At 40.8% G+C, this 14,816-nt stretch overlaps 1 protein-coding gene across 4 annotated transcripts in view; it reads left to right on the top strand.

The window, feature by feature from the left end:
• LOC143301440 (myotubularin-related protein 13-like) overlaps positions 1-11,265 on the top strand; it is a 303,236-nt gene extending 291,971 nt beyond the window's left edge. For all 4 annotated transcript variants that reach the window (XM_076615734.1, XM_076615735.1, XM_076615736.1 and 1 more), the window contains one exon: positions 8,175-11,265. In XM_076615734.1, the coding sequence (XP_076471849.1) occupies positions 8,175-8,270 (96 nt within the window). In that variant the 3' untranslated portion in view covers positions 8,271-11,265. The remainder of the gene's footprint in view (positions 1-8,174) is intronic.
• Positions 11,266-14,816: the final 3,551 nt, after the last annotated feature.

Consider the following 14,816-nt stretch of genomic DNA (forward strand, 5'->3'; position numbering starts at 1 on the left):
TTGATGTTGATGATCTTGATAGTGTCAGTGGCAGTGTTCATGACAGTGTTGGTAGTGACAGAAGTGGTGTTGAGGATCATGATTGTGTCAGTAATGGTGGTAGTGAATGTGAAGTTGGTGACAGTGGCGATGCGTATGATAGTAATGAGTGTGTTGAAAGCGGTGATGATGATTGTGTTGATTGCACCAGTGGACAGGTTGACAAACAGGTTGATTGTGTTGATGGTGGTGTTGATTATCATGATGAATGTGTTGATCTTGGGGTTGATGATCATTATGATTGTACTGATGGTGGTGTAGATGATCATGGAGCTGTTTATGATTATACAAGTGGTGGTGTTGATGATTGTGTTGATGATTGTGTTGATGATTATGATGAGTGTTTTGGTGGCAATGCTGATGAACCTGAGGATTGCCTAAATCGTGATGTCGATGATTTAGACTATTTTGATTGGGGTACTGATTGTGAGGATGGAGTCAGATACATTATGAATGACTGTGATGAAAATGTTGAGGGCAGGTTTTTTTTTATTTTGATGGTTGCATTGATAGTAGGGTTAATGAGCATGATGATTGTGACAGCAGTGGTGACGGTGACTGCGATGAAAGTGTCAGTAGTAGTATTGATGATTGGGATCCTGCTGTCACTGGCAGTGTTGATGATTGTAACGACTGTGTACATGGTGGTGTTGATGATCCTGATAATTGTGTTGATGGTGATGTTGATGAATGTGATGTTTGTGATAATGGTGGGGTTGAGGACTGTGATGATTGTGTTAGTGGTGGTGTTGCGGATCATGATGATTGTGCTGAGGGTGGTGTTGATGATTGTGTCAGTTGTGGTGTTGATGATTGCATCAATGGTGATGGTGAATATTGTGTTGATGGTGGTATGAAGGATTGTGTTAATGGCTGTAGTGAGAATTGGGAGGAAAGTTCCAAAGGTAGTACCAGAAATGATAATCATGAGGATTGTGTCAGTGGTGATATTGATTATGAAGATTGTGTCAGTGGTGGTGCCAGTGTTTATGATCATTTTGTCAATGATGGTGTTGGTTATTGTGCTGATGGTGGTATGGATTATTGTGCTAATAGCAGTAGTAATGGTGATTGGGATGATTGGGAGAACGGAAGTACTGATGACTATGGTGATAGTAACAATGGAGGTGTTGGTTGTCATGATGAGTGGGGAAATGACGGTGCTGACCGCAGGAATGAATGTGTTTATGCTATTGAGAACGATTATGTTGTTGACAGTGTTGATAATCGTGATATGATTTGTGGATGAGATCGTGCTGATGGCGGTGTTGATGATTGTGACACTGTTTATTGTAAGAATAATAGTTCTAATAACAATAATGATAATGATAAAAATGACGTCAGTAGTACTGATAGGGACATAGAGGAGTATGACAACTATGATAATGATGACGGTGATGATTACTTTAATGACGACAGTGATGATACTGATGGAAATGAAGAAAGGGATAGTGATGAGGGTGAGGAAACTGGGGATGATTTAAGTGCAGATGACCAGGAAGGCAATGAAGAAGGCACTGTTAGCTCATTGAGTAGTACATGTAGCGAGGTGACCTCTTTGTCTTGTTTGGTTTTGAATGTTTGTGGGGTGAAATCTAAATTACTGTATCCAGACTTTATAGAATTTATTAGTTCTTACGATATAATGTGTTTTACTGAAAGTAAATTGGTGGATACTGATAGTATACAGGTTGACGGATATACAGCTTTTTATAAGAACACAGATAGATATAAGGTAAAGTCTGGTGGTGTTTTGGTTTTGATAAGAAATTGTTTTGTTAAGTACACTACCATTTTTGAAGAAGATTCAAATGTAAAATTGACCCCGATGTGTGTAATAAATACCATATTGTGAACCACAGTCTTTTTCAAAATGCTATATTTTTTAATTGGATAGAGTAATATTTGGTTCAGAAGTTTTGTTTTGTGCTGTTTATTTGGAACCTGAGAGGTCTCCTTATTTCAACAGGAATGCCTATATTGAGTTTGAGGCCTCCATTGCTCATCTGGGAATTTATAGTTTGTTTAATGGGGGATTTCAATTCCAGAACAGGGCATCTAAATGAGACGCTTGTTAATAATTACCACGTGAATGACTATAGGGACTTTGACGGTGTTGTCTCCGTTAATGTTTGCATTGTTTTTAAACGACATGAAATCCCACTTAGAAAAAGATTTAGATGGATTAGAAAACATAGTTGATGAGGTTAGGAAAATGAACATGAGTGAACAGGATTGCAATATTTTTTAAAAACTATTTGTTCTGCTTTACGCAGATGACACTGTGATTTTCTCAGAGACAGCCATCGGTTTGCAGAATGGTCTTACCTCAATGAGACAGTATTGTGAAAAATGGAAGCTTAAGCTGATTGCTAAGAAGTGTAAAGTACTAGTATTTTCTAGGGGCAAAGTAAGAACATTTCCAGATTTTTATATCGATAAGGACAAAATTGAGGTTGTAAGTGACTTCCAGTATTTGGGATTAAAGTTAAATTATAATAATAAAATGTGTGTTGCCCAGCGGAGATTTATATGATCGTGCTTCAAGAACAGCATTTGCATTACTGAGGAAAACTAGCCAACTTAATCTTCCTGTCAATTTAATTATTGATTTATTTGGTGAGACAGTTCTTACTATACTTACATATGGTTGTGAAATTTGGGGTTTTGATATTTTTGAAATCGTGGAAAAATTGCAATTAAAATTTTATGAACAAGTTCTAAAACTAAGACAATCCACCCCATCATTTATGGGTTTTGGTGAAACTGGTAAATTTCCTGTGGCTGTCTCTGTTAAATCCAGAATGCTAGTGTTTTGGTTTAGGCTTGTTACAAACCGAAGAACGTCTTAAACTGTCCTCGGTTGTTCATAGATGTCTCTTTAGTCTATACAATGATAACATACATCAGAAAAGTACTTGAAAAGTATTCATACTGTATTGAATGAAATTGGATTAAGTTGTTTCTGGTTGAACCAACACAATTTTGATGTACATCCCACATTGTTCAAAGAGAAAGTTAAACGTTGTTTAAAAGATAAGTTTTTGCAAGATTGGTATAGACCTGTTGATAATGATACTATGTATATTAATTACAGGATGTTTAAACCAAACTTTGGCCAAGATGCTTATTTTACAGTGCTACCAAATAATTGTGTAATTCAGTTAGTTAAGTTTAGAACAACTAATAATCCTTTGCCTGTTAATAGACTGCGTTTTGACAATTTACCCAGAAATGAAAGAATCTGTGATAAATGTTCCACAAACGACATTGCTGATGAGTTTCACTTTTTTTTTTTTTTTTTTTGCTGCCCCACTGATCATCTGCACCGTTTCAGTGGCATTACTCCCACGCCGCTCATTTAGATTCCCCCATACACGGCCACGCCCGGGTTCATCCGTCGTAGTTCCAGCATCGGCAGTCCACAGGGAGGCGTCGATGTTAGGTCGCCAGGAGGCCACACACCAGAGGAGGCCCTGCACTGCTGCTGAGTCACTTCTGTGGTGTTCAGTGGTGCCTGTTCTGATTTAACGTACTTCAGACACCACCTACTAAGTCCCCTACTAAGGACAATAATGGCTTAGTCACGGAGCCAGACTGAATGAGCGTCCCTCCCAGATTGGAGACCGCCACCACGTCCCTCAAACAACAGCCCCCCATGAATCTGCCGACACTGACAACATTGACAGGACTCACCCCAAGCATGAAAGTGGAGGGGTATTGAAACTGAAGTCACCATGAGAGCAGAGCATGAAAGGCCACAGACTTTGAGGCTGTTTTGTCTATATTGATGATGATGAAGGAGGAGGAGGGTGACAGTGACGATGTTGCTATGGAGGTCCATTTTGGTTTGGGACTGCGTGACAAGGCTGTACTCTTTGCTTCCTGTCATAATGATATCCCGGCGTTAACCAGGCCCAAGAGATACAGACACTTGCAGTATTGGTCAGGTAATTAGAGCAACACACCCAAAGATGCATCCTTGAAGTGGATGACACTCAACTGTGTGGTCCCAGTCTCCCCATTTAAGCCCACAGCACACTCAACTCCGGGTAGGAGCCGGCCACGGGTCGAAAAACCCACCACCGCTGGGATTCGAACCTGCGTCCTCCCAGCCGTCAGTCCGCGACGCTAACCACTTCGCCACGGCGGCTGGTGTTTCACTATTTGTTTGTGTGCTCATTTTTTGAAAGCATCAGACAAAAATGTTTATCTAGGTATTATAGAATTATTTTCTGAAAAATACAAAAGAATACTGTTAAAACTTAAATCCTTGGTTTCTGCTATTCGCAGTTCTATTAACATTTTGTCTATTGATACGCTTTTTGACTCACTTGTGTAAACAAAGTGAGTCTATGTTTTAACCCGGTGTTCGGTTGTCTGTTTGTGTGTGTGTGTGCATGTGTGTGTGTCTGTGTGTGTGTCTGTGTGTCCGTGGTAAACTTTAACATTGACATTTTCTCCGCAAATATTTTGTCAGTTGACACCAAATTAGGCATAAAAGTAGGAAAAATTCAGTTCTTTCCAGTCATCTTGTTACTCACTCGCTGCCATTGTCCGCATATGCGGATGTCGTCGGAAAAAGCGTTCAATGCCAATGTCCGCATATGTGGATTTGGATTTTGAAAAGTCGCGCTGTTGGATTGACGTGTCGGATACGAAACTCAAAAGCAGAACTGATTCTTAAGTTATCTCCGGCCAACTTTTCATTCACACACAGCGTGTGTGCAGTGCTCATTAGCAGACGACAACGAAGCATACCCTCGGTCAGCTCTGCAAGTTGTTTGACAAAATGGCGTCGGGTCGAAGTGTTCGACACGGTAGGAGAGGTCAAACGCAACACAGCGTTGAAGCTACTTTGGAAATGATCCAAACTGAAGGCTCCGATGTTGAAGGAGATAATGTTGGTTCGTCGGACAGTGATTTTGAACCATATCCCAATGAACTAGAAATAGATTTGGCCGCTGAAGAGGGTGTTTACAGTGGAGAGGAAAGCGAGTCCTGACCATGTGCCAGCTGACCGACACTGACAACGAAATCACTGAGGAAACGGACGACTTTGCTGGTGTTTTTACCAGTGATTGGACTGAAAATGGTGAGTGTGTATGTAATATATATATATGTATATATATATATATGTGTGTGTGTGTGTGAAAGAAAGCAATGTCACATGCTCAGGTGTACAACTCTGTGTGTGTGTGTGATTGCATGCATATGTTTACTTATTTTCTGTTTTACTTGTTCATTTGTAGAACAAGGTGCTGTAGAAATGACAGTAATAGTACTAATACTGATGATACTGTCATTATTGTTTGTAATATTGTAAAAAAAAAAAAAAAAAATTTTTTAATCTAAAGTGATTTTCTTTGACTACATGTAAAAAAAACTTACCACATTATGCTTCCATTCACATAAATATTTAGAATAAACAAGGGAATAAGCAAACAAATAATTTAAACAACAATAAGAAGAAAGAGTCAGACCTGCATGATCATTTGTGTGTGTGTTTGGTTGCAGGGCATGTTGCTGTGCTGAAGTGGCAGGACAAAAATCCAGTTCATGTGCTGACAACAGTCATGCTGCCAACTACCATGGTCAGTGTGACAACATGACACCGTCCTGAAAGACAGAAGCCAGATGCAGTACATGACTACATCATCAACATGGCTGGAGTGAATATGCGTGACCAGCTACTGCAAGTGCAAGGTCTGTGAAGACCTGTTCAAGCGCCACAACACACCAAGACACCAAACTGCCAACTGGTGTCCAAAATGTGGAGTTCCACTGTGTGTGAAGCTGTGCCCAGGACTCAACATCACCTGCCATGAGCTTTTTCACTCCAGACAAGACTATTGTCAGTGATAATACATCAGGTTTTTGTGTGCAGTGAACTCCCTTTTTTATGTAGAGACAATATTTTCTTTTGTATGCGTGATTTTCAACTTTCTCCACCATCTGTTCATACTTCATTGCATGTACTAGGACTTCAGTTCCTCAAATAGTGTTAGGATGTGATGTGGAACATTTGTAAGCTGTTCAAGGACACTTGGTATACCTTTCTGATGGGTGCAAAAATGCTACAAAATACACAAAAAATGAATACCGTGATCAACAACAAGATGGTGAGTAAATAATTTTTTTTTTTTTTTTTTTTGCACAAATATGGAACAACATTCACTGAATACACATACTAAATTTCACTTCTCTGGGTGTTTATTTGTTTTTTTGAGAATTTTTTTCCCATCCTATACAAACCCTGGGTTTTCAGGGATTCACAAGGGCAAAAACTCTTGGCATGGAGTGAGTTAAAACAATATTGCACCTCTGGGATGGGCACAAAAAAAATTAAAAAAAGAAGCCAAATTATATGGAAACTGTATTTACTGTTATATTTATATTTTTTGTATTCTCTAAACTTGGCACTTTGATCTGATATTCTGACACAACGACAAGAGCAGTCATTATTATCATTTTTTGTTCAAACAGCAACTTCTTTTGCTAAGCATGGAAGTTTTATTTATTTTGCAAACGTTTTTGCTGCAGATAGTAAAAAAGGGAAATGAATCTGTAATTAATGCTAGGGGACTTAATTTGCTTTAAACTGATCTTTCTCATCTTAAACATTACATTTTGAAATTATATTCAATACATAAAAAGCTTGTGTGTTTTACTCTCAATGTACAGGGCTTTCACTATGTTCATTTGCCCAAGTGGTCTTTTTCGGAAAATACTAAAATCAGTACGACTAGTGGACTTTACAGATCTGTTGGCTGAGCCCTGAAAGTCATGGGCAAAAATTAACTGCGTACACATATTTATACACATTCAAAGCGCATGCTCATATTCTTTGCGAACGCAAACGACGCCATTTTGTTTCAAGTTGTTGACCTGCCCGTTCAATCCTATATTCAATGGACAATACACGATAACATGTGATGGAAAGTTGGAGAAGGAGACCGTTAAATATTTATTCAGAGAAAGATTTGTGAACACCTCATCACTTACTGGATTATGCCCCAAACTGCCATAAAAATATCCACAGATCAGTCAGAATTCACAGTTAAAAATTGTAAACCATGCGAGTTATTACCCTTGAATTGATCACGATGAAACGAAAAAATTTCCAGTCTTGACATTTCTCAAAATGAAGTCCTTTTCACTTTTTACGACGTTTAGAAGTACTTGTACTTGACTCTACATGTTATTAGTTTAACAAAATACTAAATTTTCATATCAACTTTAAAACTATAAAACTAGAATGAACATAAAAGAGAAATTGAATCGACCGTGTCGTACTACATTCCCAGCGGGTGTAACTAAACTTGTACATCTATCTAGATCTAGAGAAAACGACTAAATGTTGCATTGTGATTGCAGCGATAGCCACATCTCCTTTACCACAGACTTAAAAAGAATTTTTTTTATTGCCCTTAAAGATTTTTTGAATGCCCAAGATACACCAGAATAATATGATTTAAACAGCGTTCTCACTGCGAATACCGCAATTGATTTATCGCCCTTTAAAAAAGTATGTTCAAATATTAAATTTTAGAACGTCAGTAAAGGAGCCATGATAGTGTAATGGGTAAGACAGTTTCTTCTCACCTGAACACGCGGGGTTTGAATCTGGTTAGGACTTTTTTTTTTCTCTTTTTTTTTTAAACTCGAAGCTTTATAATAACAAATACAGAACACATATTAACGATTAGATTTTTTTTTTTTTTTAAGTGTATCACAAGTGAGTCTTGAAGGCCTTGCCTCTTGTTTTTTTGTTGTTGTTTTTTTCCAATTACTTTTTTTTGTTTTGCTGTTTTTTGTATGTTTGTGTTATGAGTGAAATAGTACTTGTCAATGTGTATATTAAGTGATTGAACGAATGAGCCTACTTCTTGTTTTTGACATCACTCTTTTTGTTTTCATGTGTCGATGGTGAACGTGTGTAATGTTTCAATGCCCCCAGGGAGCACACGAAATAAAGTCCTTGCCTTGCCTTGCCTTGGGGTGTTTCTGCCTTTTCACAGATAGTGATCAACAGTGGGATTTTTTGTTTTTGTTTTGTTTTTGTTTTTTGACACTTTCACTTGGATTAGTGTTAAATCAGTATAATTGTGGTTTTTAACTCCTGTGTTTTACAGGTGAGGACTGTGCGTCGTACCTACAATTTCATGGCGATGGATGCCAAGTCAGCACACGAGTGGATTGACAAACTGCAGAGCTGTTTACAGAGCTGAGGAAGGGTGTGGACGTTTGGCCTGCTGTCTCTCTGGTGTCAGGCTCTCCTAGATAGGGCCATTGCTGCAGCCTCTATCACCACCCTCCTGCCCTGTGTGCTCTCCTGGCTCCATCAGATGTGGGCAGCAGCCATTCCATCCTGGGACAACTCTTGTTCTACACTGAGAGCACTACTTTCAGGGAGAGTTCCTCCACTCTGCTTGAGAGGAGTACCTTAGAGAGGGAGTAGTGTAGCTCATCTTCAAGAAGGAGACGTCTCACTCTTGAATGTGTGGGCTTTTACTTCCAATCAGGTCTGAGGCCAGATGGCCGAGTCTCACTGTGGTGTGTGTTTGTTGCAGAAAGTATCTGTGCTCCCTATGCCATTTCAGAACATCTGCAGCAGTCTGTGATGTGAGCTCAGTGTTTCTAGTCGTCTCCTGTCTTTTTGTAGGTCAGTTGAGGGTTTAGAACATGAACAGTAAGCAACATAGTCCTACATTATGCAACATTAAAAGTCCTCTGCCTGTAAAGATCTCTTTCACACATCCTGAAAACATGAAGGAAGCATGTATCATCCAGTAGATTGATCATTGAGGTCCTGAAGACATCCAGGACATCTGTCTTTTTGCCCCAACATACTGAGGACATATGCAACATCTGTCTTTTTGCCCCAACATCCTGAAGATATACACATCATCTGTCTTACCCCCTACATCCAAAGGACACACACACAATCTGTCTTTTTGCCCCAACATTCTCAAGACATCCACATCATATCTTTTTGCCCCAACATCCTGAAGACATCTGCACCATCTGTATTTTAGCCTCAACATTCTCAAGACATCTGTGCCTTCTGTATGTTTGCCCCAACATCCTGAAGACATCCAAGCCATCTATCTTTTTGCCCCAACATCCTGAAGACACCCACACCATCTGTCTTTTTGCCCCAACATCCTTAAGACACCCACGCCATCTTTTTGCCCAAATCCTGAAGACATCCACGCCATCTGTCTTTTTGCCCCAACATCCTTAAGACACCCACGCCATCTTTTTGCCCCAACATCCATAAGACATCTATGCCATCTGTCTTTTTGCCCCAACATCCTAAAGACACCCACGCCATCTTTTTGCCCCAACATCCTGAAGACACCCACGCAATCTGTGTTTTTGCCCCAACATCCTGAAGACACCCACGTCATCTGTGTTTTTGCCCCAGTATGGTCCTGCAGTGTCCTTGTGTGTGGAGATGGCCACAGGGAGGTCAGTTCCACCGTGCAGTGTGATGGATTCCTCTGTGCACTACATGCTGTCCTGGGCATCCTGTGTCTGATCAGGTGTGATGTTGAGGCAAGGTCTTTTAAGACATTGGCTTCATGGTGTGAAGTGGATGGAGTGATATTACTACAATTTTTATGACCTACTTACTAAAATCAACTCTGTTTAAACTTTGTTTTGTGTCTGTGTGCATCAACCCGGCATCATCATGTGTTAGGCTGGAGTCAAGATGGTAAGGGGAAGTTAGGACAACAGGACTGGCAATAGGAGTAGAGTCAGGACCATGGGAATGGAGTCAGGATGACAGGAATGGAGTGGAGTGTTGACCTCCTTACAGCAGAGCATTGAAGACCACCTTCATCACCATATTTTGTGTGGGTTTTGAAACAGCAGCATCTTCAGTGCACAGACGAAACAATTGGTCCCTTTCTTAGTGTTTGTGACAAAACAAGGGGACTGTTGTTAGTGTTTGCAACCATTTCTTTTTCTTCAGCATAGTTGGCAGATACGCATATTATGATGAAGGCTGCTTTTTAAATGACTTTGTCTGTCAGCACTGGTTTTGGACATGAAACACAAGGAATGTGGACAGCATAATTATGCCAGATGTGACAGACAGAGTGTGAACAGAATATGGCAAACATTTCATGTGTGCATAGCTTTCCATTTGCTCATACTTTAAACTCCGATTTTCTAGTGTCTTATGATTTTAGTTGTTCTGTTTTTTAAATGCATTTTGTGTTACATGCCAAGTGACAGTGGGTGGCCCTGAGGTGGTGCTGACAGATGGCAAGATGTTAAACAGCATGGATAAGTTCTATGACATGTCTTGGTGACCTTTCGGCCAGTGCTCAGAAGCTGGACAGTGTGAATGGTGGGGTTTCCATCAGAGGAGGGAATGCTCAAGGAGATGCCCTTCATATTCTGGAGACCTTTAGTGCTATCATGTGGTGCAGTGGGCTTCATTCTTGTGCTGTATGTGATGGTTTAGTATGTATAGCTGGTTGTAATGTCATACTGTATATTGAGTTTCTCATGTTAGTTGATGGTGGTGTTATGTTTTGCAGTGTGTCTTAGTGTTTTCACCCTGTCAGAGGCTGTCTTTGCTGCATACACTAAGTCCTTCAGAACCATGGCTGTCCTTGACCTCACGACCTGTGATCTCTTCTGGTCTGCTGATCCACCAGAACATAATCTGACCTTTATCTTTGACTACATGTGATTTACATGCCAAGATAGATTGAGGGTCAAAGCTCTGCAAAGAAAAATAACCACATTTTGATGGCAGCGAGGAAGTTCGACAATAGAAGTTCAGTCAGCCTGTCACCTTTGCTTCTGGATTCAGTGTTACATCATGTCTTGTTGTGGACTAGCTTCTTTAGGCCATGGCATTTGTTGGTCAGCTGTCAGAATTCCTGCATCATCACTCTTTGTGTGGCATGGTGACACCCTGAACCACTCTGTGCACCAGTGTAATAAAGTGTGGCATGGTGACACTGTGCACTAGTGTAATAAAGTGTGGCATGGTGACACTGCACTAGTGTAATAAAGTGTGGCATGGTGACAGTGTGCACCAGTGTAATAAAGTGTGGCATGGTGACACTGCACTAGTGCAATAAAGTGTGGCATGGTGACAGTGTGCACCAGTGTAATAAAGTGTGGCATGGTGACAGTGTGCACCAGTGTAATAAAGTGTGGCATGGTGACACTGCACTTGTGTAATAAAGTGTGGCATGGTGACACTGTGCACCAGTGTAATAAAGTGTGGCATGGTGACACTGTGCACTAGTGTAATAAAGTGTGGCATGGTGACACCCTGAACCACACTGTGCACTAGTGTAATAAAGTGTGGCATGGTGACACCCTGAACCACACTGTGCACCAGTGTAATAAAGTGTGGCATGGTGACACCCTGAGCCACACTGTTCACCAGTGTAATAAAGTGTGGCATGGTGACACTGCACTAGTGTAATAAAGTGTGGCATGGTGACACCCTGAACCACACTGTGCACCAGTATAATAAAGTGTGGCATGGTGACACCCTGAACCACACTGTGCACCAGTATAATAAAGTGTGGCATGGTGACACCCTGAACCACACTGTGCACCAGTGTAATAAAGTGTGGCATGGTGACACCCTGAACCACACTGTGCACCAGTATAATAAAGTGTGGCATGGTGACACTGTGCACTAGTGTAATAAAGTGTGGCATGGTGACACCCTGAACCACACTGTGCACCAGTATAATAAAGTGTGGCATGGTGACACCCTGAACCACACTGTGCACCAGTGTAATAAAGTGTGGCATGGTGACACTGTGCACTAGTGTAATAAAGTGTGGCATGGTGACACCCTGAACCACACTGTGCACCAGTGTAATAAAGTGTGGCATGGTGACACCCTGAACCACACTGTGCACCAGTGTAATAAAGTGTGGCATGGTGACACTGTGCACTAGTGTAATAAAGTGTGGCATGGTGACACCCTGAACCACACTGTGCACCAGTGTAATAAAGTGTGGCATGGTGACACCCTGAACCACACTGTGCACCAGTGTAATAAAGTGTGGCATGGTGACACTGTGCACTAGTGTAATAAAGTGTGGCATGGTGACACCCTGAACCACACTGTGCACCAGTGTAATAAAGTGTGGCATGGTGACACTTTGCACCAGTGTAATAAAGTGTGGCATGGTGACACCCTGAACCACACTGTGCACCAGTGTAATAAAGTGTGGCATGGTGACACCCTGAACCACACTGTTCACCAGTGTAATAAAGTGTGGCATGGTGACACCCTGAACCACACTGTGCACCAGTGTAATAAAGTGTGGCATGGTGACACTGTGCACTAGTGTAATAAAGTGTGGCATGGTGACACTGTGCACCAGTGTAATAAAGTGTGGCATGGTGACACCCTGAACCACACTGTGCACCAGTGTAATGAAGTATGGACCAGCTGTACCACACAGCCACTATTCACCTGTTTTCTTCATCACTGCTTTAAACTCCAGACTGTGGGCAGCAAGAGGTGGGATGGCTGTCCAGAATGGTGTGTTTCCCTGCCAATGTGTGTGCTGTAGCTGTACATGTTTCTTTCCCTGCATGACCCTGACTGTACAGAACACAATGACTGGAATCTCTGAGTGGTGACAGTGATGTTTGTGTGTGGCCTAGACTGCCACGCCTTGCCTCCACCCACGTTGGTGCTCCACCACTGTGTAATGTGGCCATTTCTTTATGCATAGTCTTCGCTTCTTGCACACCTGGTTGTACTGATTTACTTTGCCATGTGTGGATTTTTGTGTCTTTTCATGCTTTTTAATCTTCCTTTTAATGCCTTCAACAAGGGTGTGATAAGGGCTCAGTGAAGGAATATTGTGAGATTTATTATGGAATTGGGGAAAGTTTTCAAGTGTTTTTTCTGGCAGGATTGGGATGAGTCAACAGATTTATGATGTCTTAGGGTCTTTTGGGCAAGAACTGGAAAAGTTACAGATTCACTTGATTTGAAAAAGTTAAAGAATTATGGCTTGTCTTTCCGACAATATTTCAAACCTTTAAAGAACTAAGTTTCGACTTTCTGGTGAAATTTGGAAAGTTAACCAGTTCAGTGCCAAAGAATTTTGTAAAAAAAAAAAAAAAAAAAAAAGTGGTCTCCCCTTGCCAGGGAATTTTGAGGATTGGGGGGTGATAAATCACAAAAAATTCTAGCAGAAAAGCTATGGGTGATACAGAAAGAAAGTAAACGCTTTTGTGAAGGAAAATGAGTGTAGATTCTGCTTCTGGGCTTTTTTTTTTTGTTACCCAGTTAGGTTGATTGTAGGTAACTGTTCAGGCATGTAAAGTCAAGATAATATTTTTTGTGCAACAAAAAAGTCTGTTTCCACCTCTACATAATGACATCCATAAAGAAAAGAAACAAAATACAGCTAGAAATAGCAAGCCTATTGTTAGATTATACCTGTAGAAGAAATTAAATAGGCTATAAGCTTACGAAAACAAATCACAGCTCATGCAGACATGTAAGTAAATCACTGTCCCAATAATGACAAGAGTTAGTAAAATCAATGTAAAGGGTCAATCACAGTCCCAGAAACTGAACTGGCAAGCTTTTTGACCACAAAGAGCGTTTGCAAGTGAGAGGGTGAAGTTCTTTGATGACATTCACTCCTTTCAAGTTGCACATCCGCCAATTAAAGTGTCTGCTGTGCAGCCGGCTTGCCACCTCTTAAAACAAGTCATCCCTCTGATTCAGTGAAAAAAAACGTTAAAAACAAGAAGCACGTGTTTCATGGCCAGTGCAGGTTCAGCACTGTGTTTCGTGAAAATCGTGGGGTGCTGGCGGTTGTCGATTGCCTTCTGTTTGCTTTGAAACGTGAGGACACGCTTCCCAAAAGCCACGCCCCCTTGATGACCTCTGGCTGGCATTCGACTTATCGTCTTACATCACTCCTCTCCCTCTCCTCCTCTTCTTCCAACACTGGCTGCACCTATTCTGTCAGTCATAGCCAGTTGTTAAAAACGCTGTCTGATTGGATGGACGGACTGAATTACCATAAAATGGGCTGTTAGTTTCATAACTGTTGTTGTCAATCACCTTCCTTTCCAAACCAATCATCAGACAAGAGAGATCCTTCTCCATCGCGAAAGCTGTCCATAATCACAAGCAGAGTTTTTAGAATTGTGTAGATCTGCTGACTGTGACTATTTGCTTTATTGGACACAGTTTTCAATGCATTTGTTTGCACATGATGCACCTCCTTTTCCACACACGTATCACGTGGTGAGTTAGCAAATTATTATCGAGTAGAAAGAGGTCTTCTACCTGATGTAAGTTCATTTAAATAGTATTTTTATAATCCAGACACATCAAACTAACTGTTCAGGGTCTGTTTATGTGAATTGAACCAAACTCCAATGAAGGAAAAATCGGAACATATGCAGGATGTCAGTGGACGTCTTATAGGCACTATGGCAATACTTTTTGTAGGACGTCAGCTGATGTCTTATAGGCACTCTACTGGTTAAAGGTTTACGTCATGTTTTGTGGACAACATTTTGAAAAGTTAAAGAATTATGTCTTTTGTCACTGGCAAGATTTTAAGAAGTTAAGAGAATAAATGTTGAGGTCTGTTGTGTCGTTTTGAACAAGTTGGGAACAGTTAAAATACTTCCATAATTGTTGGACTTGATAGTTGACATTGATTAAATATGGCAGCGTCATTTAGAATAGTTAGAGATCTCATGACAAGAGATGGTTTTTCTGTACTTCTTGGGAACCGGAC

The sequence above is a fragment of the Babylonia areolata genome, chromosome 27 (assembly GCF_041734735.1).
Source record: "Babylonia areolata isolate BAREFJ2019XMU chromosome 27, ASM4173473v1, whole genome shotgun sequence".
NCBI classification, from domain to species: Eukaryota; Metazoa; Mollusca; class Gastropoda; order Neogastropoda; family Buccinidae; genus Babylonia; species Babylonia areolata.